This window comes from Pseudorca crassidens, chromosome 11 (assembly GCF_039906515.1).
Source record: "Pseudorca crassidens isolate mPseCra1 chromosome 11, mPseCra1.hap1, whole genome shotgun sequence".
In the NCBI taxonomy this organism is placed as follows: Eukaryota; Metazoa; Chordata; class Mammalia; order Artiodactyla; family Delphinidae; genus Pseudorca; species Pseudorca crassidens.
Genome location: NC_090306.1, coordinates 96,505,506 through 96,531,158, shown reverse-complemented (window position 1 = coordinate 96,531,158; position 25,653 = coordinate 96,505,506). Strand labels below are relative to the sequence as shown.

The window sequence follows — 25,653 nt, the reverse complement described above, 5'->3', positions numbered from 1 at the left end:
GATGCCTCAGTCTGACTAAGCACGCAATCTGCCAGGGAGAGTATACCAGGATGCCAGTGACACTGAAGAATAGAATATAATGTCAAGCAGACCAGATGTGAAGATTGACCTGAACAACCAGCCCACTGCCTCAGTGAGCAAGTTCATGTGAAGCTGAACTTGCTCACTGATGAACACAGAATCAGAATAAGGCTGCTTGGATATAAAACTTGAATTATTCATGGATTCTGGTGGCCCATTACATTCATCTTCATTCATTCATATGTGTATTTTAAATGTATTATGAAGTATTTAAGATAAAAAGGCATAAAAAGTAATACAATTAATATTCATAAAATAAAACATTATCAATATAATCAAAGACCCCTAAATATCCTATAGGATTGACTCTCTTTCCTCCCCCACAGAATTATTTACTTTTCTGAATTTGTTGTCAAATACCTTTATGCATTTTTTTATTCTTACCATATATATGGTAAGGGATATATAGATATAGATATAGATATATATCCCTAAGTAATAAAACATATTGCCTTGCATTCAACCAATATTGAGACACCAGTTAGGTGCCAAGTACAACAGATATAGAAATGATTAATCAAGACAGTCCCTGAAACGTGGAGTTATGGGGAAAATCACCCAAATAACCACAAACATGGTTAAGTGCTGCAAAGCAAAAGTTCAGGAAGCTGTGAAAGTACCCACTGAGGGAGCCGCCTTTTCTGGGGTTAACCTGACCTGGTATGGGGCAGGTACAAAGGCCTGTTCGGCACCTTGGACATTCACATTGTCTTGATAGGCACCCTCTACCTTGGGTAGCTCTTGAATGGCTGCATTGCCAACCTCCTCTCTACTCCCTTTCCCAAGTAGTTTCACCCCTTCTTGGCAGAGAGCAAAAAGCCTGTGCTGAACATTACAGTCCCAATTCAATTCACAAGTACTACCAAGGGAGTCAGTTCCCTCATTTCCCAATCTGAGAACTGGTCTTTGCAGAGATTCCAATAGGTAGAGGAGGTAAAGCCATGTGAATCTGCTTACACTGACTTATTTACTCTGAGCAGGAGCCATTTTGAGGGGAAACAACAGGTCTGCATCAACCCCACAAATTCTCAAACATACATGTCTAGAATTACATATGTATACAAAAGCAAAAGTCCCTTCTTTTGACTCCACCCGATTTCCATCCAGTACCAATAGAAACACCTCCAGATCAGGTAGGTGTGTGTGTGTGTGTGTGTGTGTGTGTGTGTGTGTGTGTGTGTGTGTGTGTGTGTGTGTGTGTGTGTTAGGGCTTGGTGTCCTTGTTTGGCACAGTCCTTCATCAGAGATAACCCTAATGCTAGTTGGTTTTCCTCCAAGTGTGTGCAAACAATATTTTGCCTTTGTGATCAAAATTATGTGAATACCAGAGCTTCCCTTCTCATTATATAATATCTTAGAGAAGCTAGTTGGTGTTTAACTAACCTATTGATGTTTTCACTGTCTTTGTCCTTATGTTCTAATTTTTGGTGCCAGTTTGCTTTTCTTCACACTATTAAGTCTACGTATTTCTAGAATACAATTGACTGTAACATAATTACATCCTTTGGGGTCACCTCTCCTCCTTTCCATTTTATTTCTTAGCAGGATGTTGCCAACTTTCCTCTCTGACTCTCAACTCAGCTCCATATCGGATCAACACGTCTATATCTGTCTGGGGAACACAGAGGAACCTATTAAAAAACATGAACACAGCTCTCTAACTCTTGCTCAGCTACTAAGGAGTGGTCTCTATTTTAGCATATACCTACTCCCTCCCCTCCAGCCTATGAGAACTGACTTTTGGGGCTGCCCAGTGTCCATTCTTCCATAACAAGGCACAAGATTTCCACTGAGGAACACCCTCGCTTCAGGGTGGTCTTGGTGGGATGTGAACCAGGTGTCAGTCTCCCCAGAGAAGCTGACACCATGTCCTATACAGTGGGGGCAGGCACTGGACCCTCTTCCAGGCTGAGTCCCCGGAGTCTCCAGCTAACCTGTATAGCTTCTACCAGAGGCCCCATGCCCTAGGGTTTGTATCCATGGCTTGTGCCCTTTCCAAACCAAGGAAATAAGTTCAGAGAGGCCCAGAGACCTACAGATGATGCACAGCCCCTGGGGAGCTCTGGGCACACAATAAACCCTTTCCCTGGTCGCCCAGTAGGGAGGGAGAGACAGCAGGACCTTTACTGCACACCCTCTGGGTCCTAAAACACAACCAGAGCAAATATCAGCCCTGCTCCTCCAGCGCTGTCTCCTGGGCCCTAAGGCTGTGGGTGAGTTTTAGTTAATGAGCTGGGCCAATTCCCTAATTCATACTAGGTAGTAGCTGACCCCTTCCTCCTGATGAGGACCACACCCCTCCTCCTTCCCCTGTATCTCTCTGCCTCCTTCTCAAGAAACGGCACTGTCAGGACTTCCCTGGTGGTCCAGTGGTTAAGACTCCGCACTCCCACTTCAGGGGCATGGGTTCGATCTCTGGTTGAGGAACTGGGATCCCGCATGCCATGTGGCAAAAAGAACAAAACAAAAACAAAAACAAAAAACATGAATAAGCTCTTCAAGAGTTAAACATTTTACATGGTTCCTTTCTCTCTTTGAACTCTTATTTTCTTTCCAGAATTTTAACTTATATTTTTACATCAAATGTCTTATTCATCACTTAATTTTATTTCTCTGTGTATTAAAATTTCTTCTGGATTAAGTTATTGTAATTATTCGAACAAAATTAAGCAAAGCAATTTAAACATATTACAACTCTTAATAACTATTAAACAGAAAGTAAAATTTTTAATGGAAATGCATCTTTTAGTAAGATAGAAAGAGACTAACGGGGGCATCCCTGGTGGCGCAGTGGTTAAGAATCCGCCTGCCAATGCAAGGGACGCGGGTTCGAGCCCTGGTTCTGGAAGATCCCATATGCCGTGGAGCAACTAAGCCCGTGCACCACAACTACTGAGCCTGCACTCTAGAGCCCACGAGCCACAACTACTGAGCCTGTGTGCCACAACTACTGAAGCCCACGAGCCTAGAGCCCGTGCTCTCACTGCAATGAGAAGCCTGTGCATCACAACAAGGAGTAGCCCCCACTTGCCCCCACTCTCTGCAACCAGAGAAGAGCCGGTGTGCCACAACAAAGACCCAACGCAGCCAAAAAATAAATATAATAATTTTTTTAAAAAATAGAGACTAAGAAAAAGTAAATCCTGTATCCATAGAAAAATATTACTTTTGGCAATTTTTTTCTCCCTTTCTATAGCCATTAAGTGCTTAGAAACTTTGATCACATAATTTAGTAGGTGGGAATGGAAAGAGTTTTGTTATGGTAATATCCCTCAATTCTTTGATCTTCTTCCAAGTTATATGGCAAGAATCCAGTAATCTATCTTAAGAAGTTATTTTTAAGGATCTATCAGCTGAAAATTCCACGTGGTCCTCCTTCCATTTTGTTGAAAACCAAAACCAGAATTCTCCTGATTTGCAAAAGGATATGTTACCAAGTCATTAGAATCATTTACTTTTTTTACATCAATATTAGCATTTCTAATTGTCCTTCTATTTGTCGCCTCTGAGATTTTTACATCCATGACAAAGTCCATAGTAAGATTTTGAGTAGAAGAGAAATATTCTTTTCATTTGTAATGTGGGAGGGTGCAATTACGGACATATTTCTCAGTCATATCAATTTTAGAAAGGAATATATATGAAAGTTCAATCTGGAAATAGACTTCCTGTAAACTCTGTTCCATTGTGTCCCTTTTATATCATAGTTTGAAGGCAACTGCTTTAGGTGACCTTGTTGACTTAATGACCTCAAATATTCTCAACCTCTTGTATCTAAAGTACAATTGACCCTTGAACAACACAGGGGTTAGGGGTGTCCACGCAGTTGAAAAGAGGCCTATAATTTTACAGTTGCCCTTAAATCTGACGTTCCACATCCATGTATTCAACCAACCTCAGATCTTATAGTACTTATTTAGTGAAAGACATCGTGGTATAAGTGGACCCGGGCATTTCAAACCCCTGTTCTTCAAGAGTCAACTGTACAATAAGCCAAACTATCAAAGAACCAAGGTGGGTCATACCAAGATAGAAAGCAGAGGCATTATATTTCACATGTGGGTAAGTTTAATGACTATGCAATCATAGAGTTGTGAACCACTCACAATAACTCCTTCAGGGCTTATACAGCCTAAATCATAGTAGGAATTTAATTGTTGGCCAATTCCTACAAAATTCATCCTTGACTCGTTTCTTTCATATCCCACTCATCAAGAAATCGTTGGCTAGATTTTCAATCAGACGATTTCTCCTTTACCCACTGCTATTAACCTCACCAAGCGCCATAATTTCTTGCCTGGATTACTGCACTAGCCTCTTAATTAATCTGCCTGCTTCTGTCCTAGCTCACTCTCAATTTATTCTCTAGACTGCAGTGATAGGGGTCCTTTTATTATGTCTCTGCTTAGAACCTTTTAGAGATTTCCATTTTACTGGAAAGAAAAGATATAGTCCTTAAAGTGGCCTACAACTCCTTCAAACTCCTTCATAATCTGGCCCTCTCCAGTCTTTTCTCCTTGCTACTCCAGTTACATTCTGCCTCAGGGCCTTTGTACTTACTCTTTCCTCTGTGTTAGCAAGCCTAGCTCCCTCACTTTAGGTCTCTGCTCAAATGTCACTTGATCAGGAAGGTCTTCCTAGGACATCCTATGTAAAATACTATGTCACAAGTATACTCCCCTCCCCCACAGGCGCTACACTATCCCTTTTCTATGCTTTTAATTTTTATTTAAGTTAGCAACTGCCTGACATTTATTGTCTATCTCCCCACTAGAGTGTAAAATCCACAGGCGCAGGGACTCATTTGTTCATTGCTCTGCCGCAGTGCCTAGCACAGTGCTTGGATCATTAGGTCTTCAACACTTGTCCAATGAATCCATGATTGTCCATCTCGTCTACGGTCTAAGACATCTGCACGACCCGTCACGAAACTCCTTTCCTCATGCTACTTTTCTAATAACTTGGGAAGCACTCAGCCCCCACAATGAGGGACCTCAAATCTCCTGCCCCTTCACCCATCTGTAGAAATAAGAAAGACGTTCAGCGAGCTGCTCTGCAAGGGCCCTAGCAGCTGACAATTCTGCTATCTGGCCAAGCTTATGAGACTTTAAAGTGCAGCTAGAGAGAGAAGGAAGCAGCTAGGGAGAAGGAAGTCATCTTAGAAGGAATTGAGAGAGGAAGGCAGCCTAGCCTGGTTAAAAACATGTACTTATGCCTGCACCTTTTCAGGGTCTCAAGACCACCGCTTTTAAACGTTTTCGTCTCGGGAGGGTACTAGGGGCCTGTCACGGGCCTCCTGAGGCAGCGCCACTTAATGGCGGCCAAGGGGCCTCAGCGTCTACCTTAAGAAGGTCTCCACCCACATTTCGGTTCTTTGTTAGCTAAATGTGCTCAGCCGGGGACAGTGTAAATATTCTGTTCAGAAAATGCACTCCAGTGTGAACCAAGCGTAGCAGAGAGTGATCTAACTCAGCTGGGACGTCGGCGCCTGACCAACTCCCGTTAAGAACCGACAAGGGACATCCATCATGGCCGCCGTCGACAGCACAGCGAGAGGCAACCGATAGGAAATGGCGCCGGGGCGCGCGGCCAGACCCGCAAGGCCCAGGGCGCCGGGGCCAGATGGCTGATAGGACCATCTTGGGGAGCCAGCCAGGGACCCTGAAGACGCTCGTGGGCGTTTGGCACCTGGAGACCCTGAAACTTGACGCCTTCAATATGGAGGACAGTTATTGTCTCTGCAAGGCAACTTACACAAGCAGGCCAGTGTTCCGTCCCGTGTCGGAACCCGGCAAAATCCTCTATTCTCTAAACAGAATGCGTTACGCACACAGCGCATCTTCGCAATAGTGGGCCGGCTAACGACGCAAAGAATGTTACGTCGCTGTCCCCCTCCCCTCCCTACCCCTAGTTCTGGTTCAGGTGGTGCGAGAACTCTACGCCTGATCCGTACTTTGTTTTTTGGCTCCCGACCGCAAAGTGCGCCCGCCTCCGCAACTGACGTAAAATGCTTCCAAGAATACTCGTAGTACTCTGTGAAGCCCGCGAGCTATTCCGCGACGCTGTTTACGTATCGTCTCCGGCGTACGTAGCGTTAAGCTGGAGCCGTCTCAGCGTCGGCCGCCATTTTGTGCAGTCGCTGGGAAGGAAGGAGACGCCTAAACCGCGGCACTGCCGGGTTTGAGCGTAGCCAAACCTACCCAGTGCTTCTGTAACCCCGATTCTCTGTGTTTTGCTCCCGTCTCCGACGAGAGAGGCGGCGACGGTGGCGTCTGCGACGGGAGACAGCGCGTCGGAGCGAGAAAGCGCCGCGCCTGCCGCCGCCCCAACAGCGGAGGCGCCGCCGCCATCGGTCGTCACTAGACCGGAGCCGCAGGCCCTCCCGAGCCCGGCCATCCGTGCCCCGCTCCCAGATCTCTATCCATTTGGGACCATGCGCGGAGGCGGCTTTGGGGACCGGGACCGGGATCGTGACCGTGGAGGGTAAGGGGGGAGGAGGAGAGGAAAGGCCTTGTGAGCCCGCGGGGCGGGGAGGAGGTTGCTTCCTGAGGAGACCGCAGTCTGCGGTCGAGCGGAAGACTTTAGAGCTGACTGCGAGCGTGGGAGCGACGCTCCCAACTGTGGGAGGCGAGGCGACCCGGGACGTAATACCGGTTTAGAGCGCGGGCCTCTGGGTGGGCCTGGGCCCCCGGGTCACTGGTGACCCGGCAGGGGGGGCGGCGGCTTGGCGACGCCCCAGCCCCTGCTTGCGGACGGTCGTCGTGGCGCGGCGCGGCCCGGCCTCAGCCCCGCGGGGAGCAGGAGGGGAGGCCTGGCCGCCGCCAACTCGGCCCGGGCCTCCTTCGTTTCCCGGCTTTCGAGCCCGGCCGATTTGAGCAAGTCATTTGATCTCTCCAGGCCTAGTGTTCATCCGTGAAACTCGGATGTTCTTGCTGAGAGAAGAGGATGAGGTCTCCGAGTTCAGCCTGGGAAAATCTTTTACGCGAAATGGCTTCCCTGTTCATGGAACTGGAAACCTGGCTTGAAACTAGAGACTAAGAGGCTGACTGGTAGTCTTTAAAATATTTAAAAATTACCTTTAGTCGTATTTTAAAATAATTCGATGGAAGCACATTGAAATGCAAAGCGATGGGATTACTTGCCCTCTAAATGGTCGTTTGGGGGGAGGGAGTTTTTGGTTTGGTCGTTATTACAGGGTTTTGGTTTTTTTTTTAATGTTTCAGTCTTTTTTTTTTTTTCCTTCTCTAATTGGACTGAAGCATTAACTTCTCGGCCTAGCTTGAAAATTTTTGATGTTGTAATGCCACGGTTATTGGGTTGGAAGTTAACAGGGTTAAACCTGGAGTCCTCCCAGATACTGAGATACAAGTCTTAATGTGTCCCCCCCTACACCGTTAAAGGAAAAAGTTGCTTTAGAGATCCGTGTTGACTTATGCTGTTTACTTTTTTGTAATAAAAGTTTTATCTATGCATAAAAAGTTTATGTGACGCCACTTCTTAATATATATATGAGTGTGGGTGACATTGGGCAAGATCCTGAACCTTTGTGAGCCGATTTTCTCATCTGAAGATGGGGATAGTAATTGCCTTTGCATTGTTCTCCAGAATTGAGATACTGTGTGTAATTGTCTCTCTGTAGTAGGCATTCTGTTAATGCTGTTTTCTCAAACATTTTTGTCTTGTGGTTCAGATACACAAGTACCAGACCTTCTAGTCACAAGCTCTTCAATTATCTCTTAATTTACTAACTAAAAAGGATTGCTTTTACTTATACCTTGTTATGAAGGAAAATATTTGATTTTAGCGTTAAAGTCGGAGGGCTGTAAGTGGAAATGTTTGCTTAGTGTTTCACAGTATAGCTAAATTTAGAAGTGAATTTCAGTACAACCACTTAGGAAAAAGAACTTAATGTTACGTAGTAAAATGAAGATGACCCAGAATTCCTCTCTTAAGCTTTATACCCTAGACTCTTAGGCCTAGAGAAACCCTGTACACCTACCCCGGTATCCATGTTTATAACAGTGTTGTTCATGACAGTATTAGGAACAGCTCAAATGTCTGGATAAATTCATTAGCATAAACTAAAGTGCAATAAGACTGCAGTACAGCAGTGAAAAAGAAAAACTTGTATCAACATGGATGATTGGATGATTCACAAATATAATGTTAAGTAAAACAAGTTGTGCTAGAAGAATAACATATAAGGACACTAACAAATAGGACAAGACCAAAAAACAACGCAATGGTTAAAATTCGAGGTACTAGTTATGATGGGGATTGTAAACTTGAAATAGGCACATGGAGGCTACCAAGGTACTGATAATGGTGGGTTTTTTTTACCGTGGGTGTTTGGTTTAATATCTTACTGTATATATGCTTTAATAATAAAAGTTCATTATTTGAAAAGAGGAAAAAGTGAATTACTGATCCATTCTTAGTTTACCCCACCCATATTGACTCTTAAGTGTCAGATGACATTAAAAAAGACTTTAGAAATAATTCATTTCAAACAAAATGGCACTCTTTAATGTGGTCTGTGCCCTGATTCTACCTTTACTATGAAATTTCCTGTGTTATTTGAATTGCTGCTGTTTGTCCTGAACTGAACAGAGCTGAAATGGATTATTGTTTTGAAAGGGGAATGAGTGAGGTAGTGTACGTACACGGACAGTACAAATGTGCATTGTACATTTAAACTACCTTGATTTTGCATGTTAATGTACAAATCTTCAAAACTGGTATTTATTGCAAGCCAAATTAAACTTAATACTCGGTAAAAACATTAAATGAGCAGCATGGTATGCAGGGGGTTAGGATATGTGCATCTTTAAATGGTGGCACAAATATACTCAAATTCTACAAGAGAAAAGGCTCTAAGTTCTGTTCTAGGTCGTTATTTTAAGGTCTGGGTAGCGCTGGAATGCAACAGCAGCAGCATTGAAATGGCATCTTCTAGGAATCACATAAATTTATATAATTAGGCAGCCAATCTCTGAAAATTGGTCTTGGGTCATTTTTATTCTTTGCAAGACTGACAATCTAATGACTTGGCTTTTTTATTTGTAGAGCACCTTATTTAAAATTGTGTTAGTTGCTTCACTTGCAAGTGAGGGGGGAGGGGTCAACCCATGTAGTTTTAGGTCTGTTCAGTCTTAAGCCTGAGGGCATATTGAAGGTGTCATAGGTATTGATCAGCAGTAGTATAAATGGAATCAGCCAAGTTATGCCTTTTTTTTTTCTTTTTTTTTTGCGGTACGCGGGCCTCTCACTGCCGTGGCCTCTCCCGTTGCGGAGCACAGGCTCCGGACACGCAGGCTCAGCGGCCGGCCGTGGCTCACGGGCCCAGCCGCTCCGCGGCAGTGGGATCTTCCCGGACCGGGGCACGAACCCGTGTCCCCTGCATCGGCAGGCGGACTCTCAACCACTGCGCCACCAGGGAAGCCCTGCCTGTTGATTATTAAGTGGAACCACTTGGAAGAGGATATGATTGACTTAGAGTGGAAAAAAATTAAATTCAGTGTATTTTCAGGAGTAAGGAAATGGGGTAGAAAACATACTGTATATTATTTGTCCATCAGACAACGCCCTGCACCTTAATAGGTTGAAATACAGAAATGAAGACCATCTTAGTGTTGGGATTCTTCTAGGAAAAGTAGAATATCAAGTTCGGCTAATGGCCACATTTGTATTCCAGTTGAACTTGTATGTTGTGAAAGGTAAAGCAAAAAGATTGATTTTTAAATAGAGATTTAAAGACCTTAAATAAGCCTTATTAATGGTTCTTTTAGCAAATTTATAGTTAATAGTACTATTTGCCTGTGAACAGAAAGGAGAAAGAAGATAAAGGTGGAGATAAAGTGGTAGGAAAGATTATAAATTTTTGCCCTGGCCATTCATTAGCATAAACTAAAGGTGAAGCCTAGCCTACCAGTCTTTTAGGGGTCCTAGTAGTTTTCCTTAGCAGATGAGCAGGCAAAAGGAGTGCTCATCACAGTATAAAGGGGTAAGGGGTTCAAGAAGCCGTTCCAAGTATGGAGCCACTTGAACTGTTTTTCTTCCTGTCCACAATTTTGCCCTAATTTAAACTTTTATGTCCTCACTTACCTACATTTCAGAATATTACATAAGAGTAGAGACTTCTATTCACTTTAATATCTCTAGCACCACTTAAAACAGTACCTGGTACATAGTTGGTACCCAGTAACTATTTGTTAAATGAATACAATTAGGCCAGCTTGTACTGAGTGTTTACTATGCCAGATACTGTTTTAAGCACTTTACAAGTAAATATTTTTTTGGAGGGGGCTGGTAGTATCTTAAGAGTCCCATCTTTTTTTTTTTTTTTTTTTTTTTTTGTGGTACGCGGGCCTCTCACTGTTGTGGCCTCTCCCGTTGCGGAGCACAGGCTCCGGACCCGCAGGCTCAGCGGCCATGGCTCACGGGCCCAGCTGCTCCGCGACATGCGGGATCTTCCCGGACCGGGGCACGAACCCATGTCCCCTGCATCGGCAGGCGGACTCTCAACCACTGCGCCACCAGGGAAGCCCAAGAGTCCCATCTTTTTACATGTTTTTGTGGCACCTAAGATATTTTGCTTTAAAAACACTAAAAAGCTAAAAATGTTGGTGTTTCTAGGTTTGGAGCAAGAGGTGGTGGTGGCCTTCCCCCGAAGAAGTTTGGTAATCCTGGGGAGCGTTTACGTAAAAAGAAGTGGGATTTGAGTGAGCTCCCCAAGTTTGAGAAGAATTTTTACGTTGAACATCCAGAAGTGGCAAGGCTGACTCCGGTAAGTTTGGGGGGTTTTATCTATTTACTTTTTTTTCTTATACAGTAATGAACCAAGTAGGTACGTTAGCCAGAGTATACTTATCTACAGCCATTGCTGTTACATGTTTTTGTGTTGTGTTTTGTTTTTTGTTATATGTTTTAGTCTAGTGTGGTGGTACTTTCCTTGGTTCTTGTTAGGATTGCTGATACAAGAGAAACCAGTAATACCTAATGTATTACTTGGTTCTCATTTGTTGGTTATATTTTCCAACCAATTTGTTATGTGATTTTAGCTGTATATGAGGTATCATGTCTTTTCATCTATGAAGTAAATTAAAAATTTAAAACATTGGCTTTTACTCGGGTTTGTATTTTTAACCTCATGATTATTTTGGACTTTACGCATGACATGGTAACTTGTTCAGAAGAAAGTGTAAGGAAAGAGCACTTGGTCCTAAGTTCCACATTTTCTCCCTCTTCCTACTTCTGGCCTTGGGCAGTTTACTAATCTTTCTGAGTAACTGTTTTCTCGTGGAAAATGGAACGGTTGCTAACCTGCCTCATTGACTCAGAGTTGGATGAAGCTGAACACATATGAAAGCACTATAAGAAGTGTTATACATATTTTCCAATGTAATTGTGGATTTGATGATAATTGTTCTGCTGTTTTGGAACATAAAGTTTTGCATGTTTAGAATAACTTGTTTACTGATTTGTCTTACTTTGTTGTCTTACATAGTATGAGGTTGATGAACTACGCCGAAAGAAAGAGATTACAGTGAGAGGAGGCGATGTTTGTCCTAAACCTGTGTTTGCCTTCCATCATGCTAACTTCCCACGTAAGTGTTTTTCAATCCAGTATCTTAATTGTTAATTTAGCTTGAACAGTCAGTGTGGTCATAGGTTATTTAAAGGTTTTGACCCAGGCTCAGGATTTTGTTGAAAAGATAAGTAGAAACCTTTCACAAAGGTTTTTGGGGGTTTTTGTTTGTGTGTGTGTGTTTGTGGTTTTGGGTTTTTGTTTTGTTTTTATTATTTTTTTTGCGGTACGCGGCCTCTTACTGCAGTGGCCTCTCCCATTGCGGAGCACAGGCTCCGGACGCGCAGGCTCAGCGGCCATGGCTCAGGGGCCCAGCCGCTCCGCGGCATGGGGGATGTTCCCGGAGCGGGGCACAAACCTGCGTCCCCTGCATCGGCAGGCGGACTCTCAACCACTGCGCCACCAGGGAAGCCTTGTTTTATTTTTAATGCTCATGTGTTCCCTGCTTAGAACTTTTTGGGTTTTTTGCTTTTTTCCCCCATCTTTCCCTGGGATTTTGCCTCTACTTTTTAGAAAACAGCAAAATGAAATTGCTTTCTAGCTGGTTAAAATTTGAATTAGATAAACAATAAGTGACTACCATGTACCATGGTAGTCATTACCATGTTAAATACTTCAGAGCAGTGGTTTTCAAGTTTTCGAGGGTAAGGGTAGATGGCTGTGGCAGTAGCCTTCTTGAGAAGTAGTAAGTAACAGGTCAAAGATTCAGTACTGAAGAAAAAAACAATACTTGGAGAGATGTAAAGCTGGGTAAATCCTCCCTTCAATGAGCTTAACAGTTTTTTAAATTTCTTTTGGCTGTGGGTCCTTAGTTTTACTTAAAGTAGTAATATCGATTTTCGTACAGAATACGTAATGGATGTGTTGATGGATCAGCACTTCACAGAACCAACTCCAATTCAGTGCCAGGGATTTCCCTTGGCTCTTAGTGGCCGGGATATGGTGGGCATTGCTCAGACTGGCTCTGGGAAGACATTGGCGGTATGTACCAGCAAGGGAAGATTTTTAATATTGTGGTAACTTATTTTGCTATTGTAAATACTCCATATGTTCTCAATTCTTGAAATTCTAATTCAGATAGGGATAATATTTCAGCTTTTTTAGGTATCTGAAATATGTGGAAGCATTTTGTGTTCAAATATACATTGCACATGTGTGTAACAGTTGTGAGTTCTGTTTTCCCTTTCCTAGTTACTTAGGCATTATCAATTACTGTGATAATTTAGAACAATTAATATAATGGCTTAGTTTTGGTATAATACTGTCCTTCTTTCCCCCCACCCCAGTATTTGCTGCCTGCTATTGTTCATATTAACCACCAGCCTTACTTGGAAAGAGGAGATGGCCCAATTGTAAGTGTGTTTCAGTTTGTTTACACTTCTAAGAATGACTACAACTTAATGATTATTGTGTTTCAGGCACTGTGCTTTACATATGTTCTCAGATTTCATTCTCAACCCTACCTTCTGTATCCGGAAGAGAGATTATGTCTATCTTACTGATAAATTTTAGACACAATGCAATTAAATGACTTGCCCAGGGTCATATAGGAATTAAATGGCTGAGCTTGAATTTGAACTACTCGTACTTTTACCAGTTATGCCCATTACCTTCATATAGAGGCATTTACTCTGCATTAAATTCAAGTGCAATTCTTAATTGCTCATTGATGCTATGAGGGATAAAAAAGTATGAAATGAGATCCTTGCCCTGTGGCTGAGTCGGGTTTCGGATGTGTATTCTCTATGGTTAAGTGATGCGTCTGTAAATGTTTACAGAGCAGCATGATTTTCTTGTTTGATCATTTTCATTTATGCTATTTACTGTAAGATTTCAGTAGTGGTCTTCAAACATTTTGAATGTACATTCTTAACTTTTTTTTTAATAGAGCTTGCACTCACTATATGTTTATGAATACATTATTAGAGTGTGTCTCAGTGTATTCACAACAAGAAATAATGCATTACCTTTCATTAACATAATATGTATTCCATATGGCTAATAGAGTTAGCTTTATTGTCATTAGTTAATGTCTAATGGATCAGTACACCGAGTGAGAGCCATTGTTAACAGTATATATGATAACTGTTTCAAAGTGTCTTAATTTTGTATTTTTTGGCCAACTTCTTGTCACGTTGTGTATAAGTCATCCTTGTTTTTGTCTAATGTGCCTGGCTAAGAGCTTAAACTTGATGTCAGAAAAGTGTCAGCTTTGCTCATTTCCTGTTCATCTGTTTCTTTTTTTTTTTTCTTTAATTGGGATACAGTTGATTTACAATGCTGTGTTAGTTTCTACTGTACAGCGAAGTGGAGTTCCCTGTGCTATACAGCAGGTTGTCATTAGTTATCTATTTCATACATATTAGTGTATATATGTCAATCCCAATCTCCCAGTTTGTTTCTAATATTTAATCCATGGTTTTGCAGGAATATTTTATAGCTACTTACTCATTTTGTGAATTGTTTAGTTAAAACTAGGTAATACAGTCTGTAAATCTACTTACATAGCACACATAACGGTAATGAATCATGTGTCAAAAGTCAACCATCATACCACATGCCAAGTATTAGTTCTCATAATTTTTGCCACACTCCAGTGCACTGTCTTAGACCCCCTGCCTTCCCAACTCCTCACCCCATCACAAACTTGAAAGTACCAAATTAAACAATAGAGAATTAAATAACCTTTTTGTACTTTTCTTTTCCTCCTTAAACTTGAGATAGGTGTCTCAAGTGATTTGTTTGTTTGTTTGTTTTAGTGTCTAGTTCTGGCTCCTACCAGAGAGCTTGCCCAGCAGGTACAGCAGGTGGCTGATGACTATGGCAAATGTTCTAGATTGAAGAGCACTTGCATTTATGGAGGTGCTCCTAAAGGTCCCCAGATTCGAGACTTGGAGAGAGGTAATTTAAAAAATTAGTGTTTAAGAATTATTAGTTTCTCTCATTTTACCAATTTCTGTACGTGAAATTGAAGAAAACAGTGGATTCTGGTTGGTGGGGGGAGATGAGTATTTCAGCAGCTTAGCAATTCTCAAATATGGTTAAAATGCTATTTTAGGGAAGTTCAGTGTGACTAGACTTAAACTTTGTCGAGGTTCGGATGATTATACATAAATTTTTGTTACATCATGCTTTTCCAGGCACTGTGTTAAAATTTAGTTAGTGCTCTGCGGCACTGGGTACAACCACCAGAGTTGGTGCTTCTTAGTTTGCTGAGGCTTGAACAGTGTGTAAAGAATTCTTCGTTGGATAGATCTTTGGATTTGTTTTACAGGTGTTGAGATCTGTATAGCTACTCCTGGCCGCCTGATAGATTTCCTGGAGTCAGGAAAGACAAATCTTCGCCGATGTACTTACCTTGTACTGGATGAGGCTGACAGAATGCTTGACATGGGCTTTGAACCCCAGATTCGTAAAATTGTTGACCAAATCAGGGTGTGTAAAGCTGATAATTCGTTGTCTTATACCCTTTGCCTGTAGTAGTTACTTAATCTAAAAGAAAGCCTTTCCATTCCTTTCCGGATAGCCTGATAGGCAGACATTAATGTGGAGTGCAACCTGGCCAAAAGAAGTAAGACAGCTTGCAGAGGATTTCCTTCGTGATTACACCCAGATCAACGTAGGCAATCTGGAGTTGAGTGCCAACCACAACATCCTCCAGATTGTGGATGTCTGCATGGAAAGTGAAAAAGACCACAAGTATGAAAGATTTCACTGTTTTGATGATGCTGATAAACCTTTCCTAATAATCCTCCAAAACTAAAGTGTTATAGACGCCAGTATTTTTTAGGCTTGAAAACATTAAAAGCATTGCTAGCTTTCCAACAATCCATTCTTTATATTATTCATCAGAGCTTGTGGTTAAAGGCAAGGATTCTGGATCCTTGGATTTGAATCCCAGTTCTGATAATTACCAGCTATAGAGAAAGTAATTTGAAAAGAAAGTACTAAAGCTTTGGAGGGTTGATAATGCAAAGATAGCTTCTGCGTGATGTGTAGGGGGTCTTCTCTGGATGACTGAATTGTTTGGTCTTGTTTTCAGGTTGATCCAACTCATGGAGGAAATAATGGCTGAAAAGGAAAATAAGACAATAATATTTGTAGAGACGAAAAGACGCTGTGATGACCTCACTCGAAGGATGCGCAGAGATGGGTGAGTGCAGCACTGAGGTAATTAATTTGCCTCAGATTTTATAGTTCAGTAGGAATTTCTAAATTGGTGTTGTGAATGTTGTATAATATTTCAGCAATGCCAAACATGTACTTTGCTCTTTTCTTCTGACAGTTGGCCAGCTATGTGTATCCATGGAGACAAGAGTCAACCAGAAAGAGATTGGGTACTTAATGGTGAGTTCAAAACTAAGCATTGTTCTTACACTCTGTTTCAGGGATTGGCACACTTTCTGTAAAGAGCCAGGTAGTAAATATTTTCGGCTTTGCAGACTGTATAGTGTTTTGTGTCACAACTGTTAAACTCTGCTGTTGTAGCACAAAAATGGCCATAGGCATTATGTAAAGAGATAGCCTGGCTGTGTTCCAGCAAAACTTTATTTGCAAAAATAGGCATTGTGCCAGATTTGACCCAAAGACCAGGGTTTGCCTAGCTCTGCTCTAGTTAATTGAATATTGGGGGCATTTTTGTCATCACCATACTTCAAGGTCATTAGTGCTGGCTCTTTACACCACTTTTTCACCACTTAGACCACCCTTTATCTAATGAGGTCTTGTCTTTATAGATATGTACACCAGCCTGAAAGCTCCCCACATCCCATACTTGTGGGCTTTTAATAGAGGCTTCATCACGTTAACTCAGTCTCCCTCTCCTCTCCTCTCCTCTTCAGAGTGGGGCTCAAAGTTCCAAGCTTCTCTGATCATGGCTTGGTCTTTCTGGTGAACAGCATCCATCCAGGAGCTATTCTGGAGCCCATCAAGTGTCTTTTCACTAGAACAAAGATTCCTGTCTTGTTCTTGTTTAGGAACTCTTGTTCAGGGACCAGGGTCAAAGACTTAAGTATTAGAATAAAAGATTCTCCTAGCATCCCTGTTTTACAAGGGTTTTAGGAGCTCTGTGCCAGGAACTGAGGGCAGAGACCAGTATATATATTCTGTTATTTCACAGGGCAAAGTTAATGGTTTCTCCTTTCATTCCACGTCTTTTTTTTTTTTTTTGGTGGTACGCTGGCCTCTTACTGCTGTGGCCTCTCCCGTTGCGGAGCACAGGCTCCGGACGCGCAGGCTCAGCGGCCATGGCTTACGGGCCCAGCGGCTCCGCGGCACGTGGGATCCTCCCAGACCGGGGCACGAACCCATGTCCCCTGCATCGGCAGGCAGACTCTCAACCACTGTGCCACCAGGGAAGCCCCATTCCACATCTTTTAAACTTCCTCCCTTTTCATACCCCCTCCCCCACCCCCACTTTTGGTGTTGTTTTATTTGGGAGACAACTTTGCTGTCATAATTTAAGGGAAGAAAATTTCCACCTCATGTTAATTCTGTTACACATTGCCACACCGTTTTAATGGTATTTCATTATTAGAGGTAAATTTTTTGATCTATTGCTCCTGTGCTAAAGGTGAGTATAATAAATATTTTCAAAAGAATTACTATTATCTTTAAATTTAGAAGAGCTTGGTGTGTTCTTACACCATTACTTGAAGTTTTAATATGATAGGGTAAGAAGGCCAGATAGCTGGGAATGTTTATTTGGTCATTTTTTAAGATATATCACGGTGTAGCCTTAATTTTATAACTTGCTTTCATGGTACTATCCTTGTTTTGCAGAGTTCCGTTCTGGAAAGGCTCCCATTCTCATTGCCACAGATGTAGCCTCCCGTGGGCTAGGTTTGTATAGATAGGTGTCTCTGTCAATGGTATATGTATCTTTTGGTTAAAAGATTTGCTTGTCTTTTCACATTAGAGTTGCATATACGTGTGTTTAGATAAATATTTAAAAGAGAAGAATTACATACAAAGTACGTGATTCCCCTTCCCCCCATGATTTTTTTTAACCTTGGTGGGTTTTTAGTTTGTTTTGGGGGGTTTTTTTCCTTTTATTTTCAAAGTCTCTTCCTGCTCCTAACAAACAGGCTTTGGTCTGCAGCAAGGCCTAGGCATGACTGTTTAAACTGGTAGAGGGAGAGGAGACGTTCATTTGCACAGCTCAACTTCTTCCTGGTTTTATTCTATATTCTGGGTGAATAAAATGAGCCCAATTGAACCTAGCTATTAGAAGCTAGTTTCTTCAGTTATTTTTTTCCCCTTTACCAATCTATCTGCAGATGTCCAATTCCATAAGTGCTAATGTATTCTTGGGATTTAGTAAATCTATAGATATGATATCTTTCAGCAATTAAATCTGCATTGCCCAATTTAATTTACTGAAGTAAAACTATCATGAGCACTCAGTTATCCCCTCCTCCCACCCATACTCATATCATCGATGCGCTGTCTTCCGATTGAAGAACTTAATTTGAAGTTGATGTTCTGGAGTTTTCAACCCATTACGATTTAAGGTATTCAGAGATATTTTGTGGTACTTTAGCCCATTATTCTGAGAAAAACAGGTGTAACTCAAAACTTATTATATTTTTAAAAATGATAGAGTATTTCTGTCACAAAGATATTTTTAAATTATTGACAGATACTAATTTCTTGCCCAGGAAGGCGAGAAGCACCATATTCCCTTATGATATTCAACATAAAGAGAGCAAGTATTCAAACTGGAATACAAAAGTAATGAAGGCTTTTTAAACATTGCACTCATCATTCCCTCCTTCAGAGGTGGTGACTTGCAGCCATGACTGAAAAATTGTCTCTGCCCTCTGAGGTCATGTCTGGATCTGTGCGGTTAGAACTTGGACCTGTTGGGAGAAGAGGCTGAGGCCTGAAAGCAGTTTACATAAAAGCTTTCAGTGATGGTGGTTTTTAAACAGGCTTGCTATGTGCTGGTAGCTTCTTTGTGCATCTTGCCTAGACAATTTAAAATATTTGTTCCATGTCCCCCTGCATTTCTAAACCAAATCAATTGGCTGCCATTAGAATAACTTATAGACTCTTCGTCCCACCCCCACTCATCCAAGAGAGGGGAGAGGGAAGGTATCTGAGTCTGTTTCTTGTTACTCAGCATCAGTGCTTGTTTTGGGCCCCTTTGTTTGCTGCCTTGTAAAAAATCAAAAGGAAGGGGAAAACCCACCAAAATGGCAGAATGCTGACCAAGGTCCTACAAGATCCTGGAAAGTGAAGGCTTCTACCTCATTAGACAGGGGTGCAATTTTCAGCTGAGTCACCAGGCCTTTTTTCACTTCCTGTCGAGCGATGGCCTCTTAAATGTTCCCTTCAGGTAAGTTCTTCGATTCCCTTAATTTTATAATAGTCATCCTCCGGAAACCACTGTTTATTCCCTTTCCAGTGGGATATTTTTTATTTTTCCTTTTTTTGTTTAAACTACACACTGTTAAACTAAAAGTATTGAATTGATTTTGTTTTGTTTTTTAACAGAAGCTTTGATAGCAGCTGCAGATCACTCAGTACATGGCCGAGGCAAATCTACATTGGCCCGAAGCAGCTCTAGATGAGCCTATTGACTAGTCTCAGCCCCTCCCAATTAGTGATTGGAGATTCAGGCCATGTCATAGGGCTTGTCAGACAAAAAGTTCTTACCCTGGGCAGCTGGCCAAAACATTAACTTTTTGATTTCTTACCCTGCAACAGCATCTTCCTCTAAAGACACCAAGGTAATATTGTGACAGTGCACAAATAACATCAGGGCAGGCTAGACTAGACTGGAGAGAAACAAATTCTGCGCTTGCTCTTATGTGCCCTCAGCCAGCTTTATCTGTGCACACGCAAGACACCTTTCTAGTATGAAGAACTTGCACTATGTCTGCCCACTATTGAACCCTTCCAGAAGTATTCCCAAGTGTTGATAGCTGAACTGTTGACTCCAGTCCCCAGTGCTTTCTGCTAGGAAAGCACACATCTGTGCATCCAGTGCAATAATTCAACCTGCTCTGCTGCCTGTGGTCATACACAGTGGGAGTGAGTAAGGAGCATTATCCTAGCCCTGAAGATGTGGTCATGGAGCATAATTCCCCATTCCCCCCGTCTCACATCCATCCTGGCCCTGTAAATTTTTGTTTTCCCTTTGTTACCTCAACGACCCTAGCCGGAGACTCACGCTGCCCCCTGTGATAAGTGCCTTCTCGTCTTTCTGGTGTGATTTCAGGACTTTAGGGGTCAGTAAAGACTGAGGAGCCTTTATTGTAATAAGAAACAGACATAATGCCCCTTTCTTCACAGGCCCTTTAACAACAGCTGAATTTTTTTTTTTTTAAATCATCTCCCCTTTCCCCCTGAAATTAATCCAGTCTGGGCAATAGATGCAGTCTGACCCTTTGGATGTAACTTACATTTTTTTTATTAATTATTTTTTTCTACAATCACCCCAATTATCCTTGGGGGAGGCGTTGGAGGACCTGAAATTTTTACCCGAACCCAGGTTCTCCGGCGCTTGGCAACCAAATGGGGCTACAGAGAAGCATCTAAGCCAGTTCACAGAGCGAGCGTGTGTGGGGACTTCTCACTGCCACGGACCCTTGATGCATGCTCCCCGCGCTCCAGTGGTCCCGTGTCAGAAGGCGGAGTTTTCGAAAGGAGGCCGCCAAAAATAAAAGGCAAAGAGACGGGATCGGCTGCAGCGGTTTCCCAAAGGAGGAGGGAGTGTGCATCGGTCTGGTAACAAACAGAGAATGTTTTTTAATTATTTATATCACAAAAATCTGTGTTTTATCTAGGATATTTTCTGAATATTCTTTGTAAAATGCAGATTTTTTCCACAAAACATTAGGATTCTTTGTTATATTCTTAAATTTGTTTGTTTAAGTAGGTAAAAATATACATTTAGCTGAAAGCATTACACTAACATTTACATACTTTAAGCTTTAGGAGGTTATTCAATCCAGTTCCCAGCAGTGGACAGAACATTAAACTTGTGTCTCAAGGTTTCATGGTTTTTCCCACACTCTTTGGCTGTTTAATTTTCCAGGTTACATAGACAATCTTTGATCATTGAAGCAAGGACTGAGTTGAAGTAACCTTGAGTTGAGAAAAAAACCTCATTTGGCAGAGCTGGGTTTGGTAGTACAGTGAAATTTTAGTGTAATGTGCTCTTGTGGTAATTGAAAGAGGAAAGGTAATTTGGATATTTCTGCAAAGGAAAATAAGTGTGTATTTAACTTTGGCTCTGATCAGTTTTGTTTTTTTTTTAATATAAGCAAAAAATTTTTAATCTAAAATATCTTAAATTTCCATGGAAATGTAGTAATAAAGTATATGAAGTTTTTGTTTTTGTTTTTGTTTTGTTTTCTTTTCATTTTGCTCTGTGACTGGTTTAAAGGTAAGTTTGTTATATTACTGGTAGATTTTGCCAGGCTTCTCCCAACAGAGTAGAAGTGATTTGGCCTTGTAGCTTAATGATGGTACCACTTTCTACATTCCAGTTTTGAAAAGGATGGAACTGGAATTTGGTACAACTCCTGTCAGTATATTGCTTAAGATACAGAAGAGGCAGGAGTTTGGATGGTTGAATGGGATTTCCTTAGGATTTTACAGCTGTTAAAGATGCTGCTTCCTCTGCATGTCTCAAGCATCATTAATCCTCTTTTACTCTGTTGGGATGAGTCTTTTTTTGTTCCTGTTCAGAGTGGTTACTAACTTAATCTTCTCTCCTCTTGCTGTCATCTGCATTCGTGCTTCCCACCTGTTGTTGGCATGTCCTTTACCTTCTCTTTCCCTGCCACATCAACCTACACACTGACTCATCATTGGCTTTGAAGATGTGGAAGATGTCAAGTTTGTGATCAACTATGACTATCCAAACAGTTCAGAGGATTATGTGCACCGTATTGGCCGAACAGCCCGTAGCACCAACAAGGGCACCGCCTATACCTTCTTCACCCCAGGGAACCTAAAGCAGGCCAGAGAGTTGATCAAAGTGCTGGAAGAGGCTAATCAGGCTATCAATCCAAAACTGATGCAGCTGGTGGACCACAGAGGAGGCGGCGGAGGAGGGGGTAAGGGTAAGTCCTGGAGTTTTCCAGGTACTGCCAAGGTATCATTTTTGTGTGTTCATTGTGCCTTGTTTCTTTAAGCCAGTGAAGGTTAATGTATGTTGCTTAATAATTTTTCATAATCTCTTCTAAGTAAGACAATACGAAGTTTGGGAGCCTGTCATAGCCTTAGTAGTGTGTTAGGTTTTTGGTTTTCCATATGGAGAAATCAGTAATTTTATACCATTTCGTGGTAGTAGAGACAGGCATAGTTACTGGATCTGAATTGGACAGTTGCAAAATATAGTAGTATCTGGGTTTCCTGCCTACAAGTTTGATAGGTTTGATAGGATGTTTCCCCCCCACTTGCTGTATGTTGAAGCTTTACATCAGAATTCCCTTCGAGGTTTTTAAAATGCAGTTGTTTTTTTTAAGTGGGTTTGGAATTGAACTAGAAACCTGAACTTTTCCCCTAAAACTTGTGAGATGATTCTGATGCAGTTAGGTGTGCGAAGCAACATTTGAGAACCAGTGTGCACTAGTAGAGGATCCCTTCGTGGTCGTATGAACTTAGCTGCATGCCTTTTTTTGTTTTTTAAACCGTCCTTACCATTTTTCTTACATTTTGAAGAGTCTGTTTCTTGGTAATCCTCAAATAAAGAAAGGGCCTAAAAGGTGAGAAGTTGAATATCCTTTAATAATGTTTACCATTCTTTTGAGTATAAAGTGCTGATTTGGAAGCTGGCCTAGCGCTTAATTAAAGATCAAGAAAGAATATTGAATACTTTTGTACTGAGTAGCATTTTTACATGGGGTTATGTTTGGATCATATATGTAGTATTGAAAATTCCTTGTGTCCTCATCAGGAGGTCGTTCTCGATACCGGACCACTTCTTCAGCCAACAATCCCAATCTGATGTATCAGGATGAGTGTGACCGGAGGCTTCGAGGGGTCAAAGATGGTGGCCGGAGAGACTCTGCAAGCTATCGGGATCGTGGTGAAACCGATAGAGCCGGTTATGCTAACGGTAGTGGCTATGGAAGTCCAAATTCTGCCTTTGGAGCACAAGCAGGCCAATACACCTATGGTCAAGGCACCTATGGGGCAGCTGCTTATGGCACAAGTGGTTACACAGCCCAAGAATATGGTGCTGGCACTTATGGGGCCAGTAGCACCACCTCAACTGGGAGAAGTTCACAGAGCTCTAGCCAGCAGTTTAGTGGGATGGGCCGGTCTGGGCAGCAGCCACAGCCACTGATGTCACAACAGTTTGCACAGCCTCCGGGAGCTACCAATATGATAGGTTACATGGGGCAGACTGCCTACCAGTACCCACCCCCTCCTCCTCCCCCTCCTCCTTCACGTAAATGAAGCCACTCAGGTGGTAGTGACTTGTGCAGACTTGACTACATTTAAAGGAACGCTATCTTTTCCTTTTTTTCTTCTTCCCTTTTTCTTTCTTTTTCTTTTTTAATTTTTTTTCCCAACCATTGTGATTTGTCTTTCATGCAGATTAGTTAGAATTCACTGCCAGGTTTTTTCTGCCTGCCAAAATGATCCAGTCTGTAATAACAGATTTTGTAAAAGTATATATATATGTATAGCCGACTGGAAGAGATTTTTCCCCCCAGCTTCTTGCATGTTGAGGATGTTTGAGCTATTTTTCATCTTTAAAAGAAGAAGTAAGGTGTTAGGCCCTTTTGTGGGAGCCCATTTTTTGTTGTCCTGAGTTACGGTCGGGGGGGGAGGGTAGAGGGTTGAATTCTGCAGAAGAAGACGGCATCTGTGCTTTAAATTGCTCTCGTTACTGGAATAGAAAACCAAGAGGGAGTTCCCTGCACATTTTCTGTAATGCTTTTTAATGTTTTTTCAAGCTGGAACAGGGTTCCTCAGGCCTGATGAGTTTTTAAGACAGTGCTTTGCCATTGTCATTTTGGCTGATTGCTTGTTAAATGCATTTGACAGTTTTTTTAAAAATTCCTAATTGGCTTTGTCTCCCTTACACTCTGCCTTCCCCCTTCCCAATTACTGAAAAATAACCATTTTAATTGTCAGGTTAGAAATTAAATTGCTGAGTCTTGAGTTTTTTTAAGTGTATCCTTTAAATTAAAAATCCCAAATGTTTATTGTCATGGTTAAATGTAGCATCTCCGCATCTGGGTGGAAGCTGCCTATTTTTCTTCCCCATGTTACCAGGGACCATCTGTGAAATTCATTTTCCAACCAGACAGCTGCTGTGAGCAGAATGAACATAAATGCTCATTGGAAATTTATGAACCAGTTAAATATGCATTCACCTGCAGAGTGAGAACCACGTTTAATTATAAACAGTATAGTCCGTGGGCAGGTTTTCTTTTTAAACTCAGTATTTGTAGAGCTAGAGTAAAAGCAACCCTTTGCCAGCTACTCAGCCCTTTTGGCCAAGTTATCTTGAAGGGTCTTAGGGTTTATTAAGAACTCTTACTCTCTGCATACTCCCGTTCTCTGCAGTGCTTGTAACAGCTTTTGGGTGCAGATTTTCCTCAGCATCCTTTTGCACTCAGCTTTTTACAGGTAGGTAGTGGACTAAAGTCCAAGTCCTTTTACTTTTCCTCCACCTGAAAGGTAGGTGAGATTGTCCCCTTCATAGTAATACCAACCGTTTTACTGAGACTTCATATAGCAGATGGGCCTGGAAAGAATTTTCTGCTCTTGTGTTCACTGTAACAGGACAGGGAGATCAGACAGCCTCAGAAATCTCTTCGTATCTAGTGTGGGACTTAATTTTTTAATACTGTTATTGATATTGTTCATTCACAGTGTAGTTAAAGGGGGGAGCCTCCACTGCATTCTTTGGCTTAGGCCTGAGATTGCTTGCTGGTTTGTAAGATCAAAATATCTAAATACTTGAGGTTTTTGTTTTCCTCTTAAAATTCTTCAGGGAGAGAGAAGGGATTGTTTCTGAGGGGTACTGAAAGTGTGGTTGAATGTGCGACATACAGGTAGGTTGTCAGCATAAGCTGAAATGTATGCATGTGAGAACTTTGATATCTCCCCCCACCCCCCCACTTTCTTCTTTCTTAACTTCTTTTTCTCTTCCTTATAGAAGTTGAGGCTGAGGGAGGACGGTAGGCACAGGAAAAACATGGCAACACTGCTCTGTGCTTTCAAACCAAAGTGTCCCCCCCCCCCCAAAAAAAAAAAAGTTCGTCTAAGCACTGATTAGTCCATTATAGGCATTTTTTTCTACACCAAAATTCTGATTTTTATTTTATTTTATTTTTTTTTAACACAAAGGTGCCACCACAGGGCGTGTCCTACTCTCTTGCAAGTCTTGAAAGCATCCCTTTGCGGGCAAGGTCTCTGGGCAAGCAAGCGGTATTTGGCCTGCTACTTGCTTTCCTTTTTCCACCGGGGATATTGTAATCATAAAGTCAAAATAACAGCATATCCCAAAATTCAAAAGCTATTGTGGCCTGAGCACAGCTGAAATCTAGTAGTTTTTCCTGTATAGCTCCAGAGTTAAGTCTTCTGCCTCTATGTCTGCCACTCATAATTCAGGTTCTGCCTTTGCTTCAGAATGTGAGCAGAAGAATCCTCATTTGATGCTAATTATTGTACTCACGATTGAAACTCATTTAGGGAAAGGATTTCTATATTAAGCTGTGGGGCTGCTTCTCCCCAGTCCCTCCCTAACAATTCATTGTGTGGACTTCTCTCATCTAAAAGGTTGGTGGCTTTTGCTTGGGATCAGTGCTCTCTATTTATGTCCTTGCTGGTTTCTGAACACATTCCTGTTGCGTTAAGACTTGAAAGATTTGTAGATGTATGATGTTCAGGCACAGGATGCTAAGAGCTTAAGAGCTTATGTTACTATTCTTAGTTTGTAAATTGTCCTTTTGATACCATCTTGTTTCTTTTGTAGGTATAAATAAAACACTTGACAATAAGGTGTGAGA

At 41.8% G+C, this 25,653-nt stretch overlaps 1 protein-coding gene across 3 annotated transcripts; it reads left to right on the top strand.

The window, feature by feature from the left end:
• The first annotated feature begins 6,170 nt into the window (after positions 1–6,170).
• On the top strand, positions 6,171–25,644 carry DDX17 (DEAD-box helicase 17). Of its 3 annotated transcripts, none has more exons than XM_067698091.1 (13): positions 6,171–6,564; positions 10,717–10,867; positions 11,588–11,687; positions 12,516–12,649; positions 12,955–13,020; positions 14,428–14,569; positions 14,943–15,103; positions 15,195–15,367; positions 15,711–15,821; positions 15,954–16,015; positions 17,450–17,509; positions 21,502–21,744; positions 22,581–25,644. In XM_067698091.1, exons 1-13 carry the CDS (start codon positions 6,515–6,517, stop codon positions 23,084–23,086), a joined length of 1,959 nt encoding a protein of 652 aa, XP_067554192.1. In that variant the 5' UTR covers positions 6,171–6,514; the 3' UTR covers positions 23,087–25,644. The 3 variants fall into 3 exon arrangements, with proteins under 3 accessions (XP_067554192.1, XP_067554193.1, XP_067554194.1); XM_067698092.1 differs by having other exon boundaries at positions 6,172–6,564; positions 21,502–21,738; XM_067698093.1 differs by lacking the exon at positions 6,171–6,564 and adding an exon at positions 6,880–7,130.
• The last annotated feature ends 9 nt before the right edge of the window (positions 25,645–25,653 follow it).

Excerpts from the sequence above, each read along its gene's own strand:
- DDX17 (XM_067698091.1), top strand. The coding sequence starts at position 6,515 with ATGCGCGGAGGCGGCTTTGGGGACCGGGACCGGGATCGTGACCGTGGA. Across the intron at positions 10,868-11,587 it reads AAGTGGCAAGGCTGACTCCG|TATGAGGTTGATGAACTACG; the intron begins GTAAGTTTGGGG and ends TGTCTTACATAG. Across the intron at positions 21,745-22,580 it reads CGGCGGAGGAGGGGGTAAGG|GAGGTCGTTCTCGATACCGG; the intron begins GTAAGTCCTGGA and ends TGTCCTCATCAG.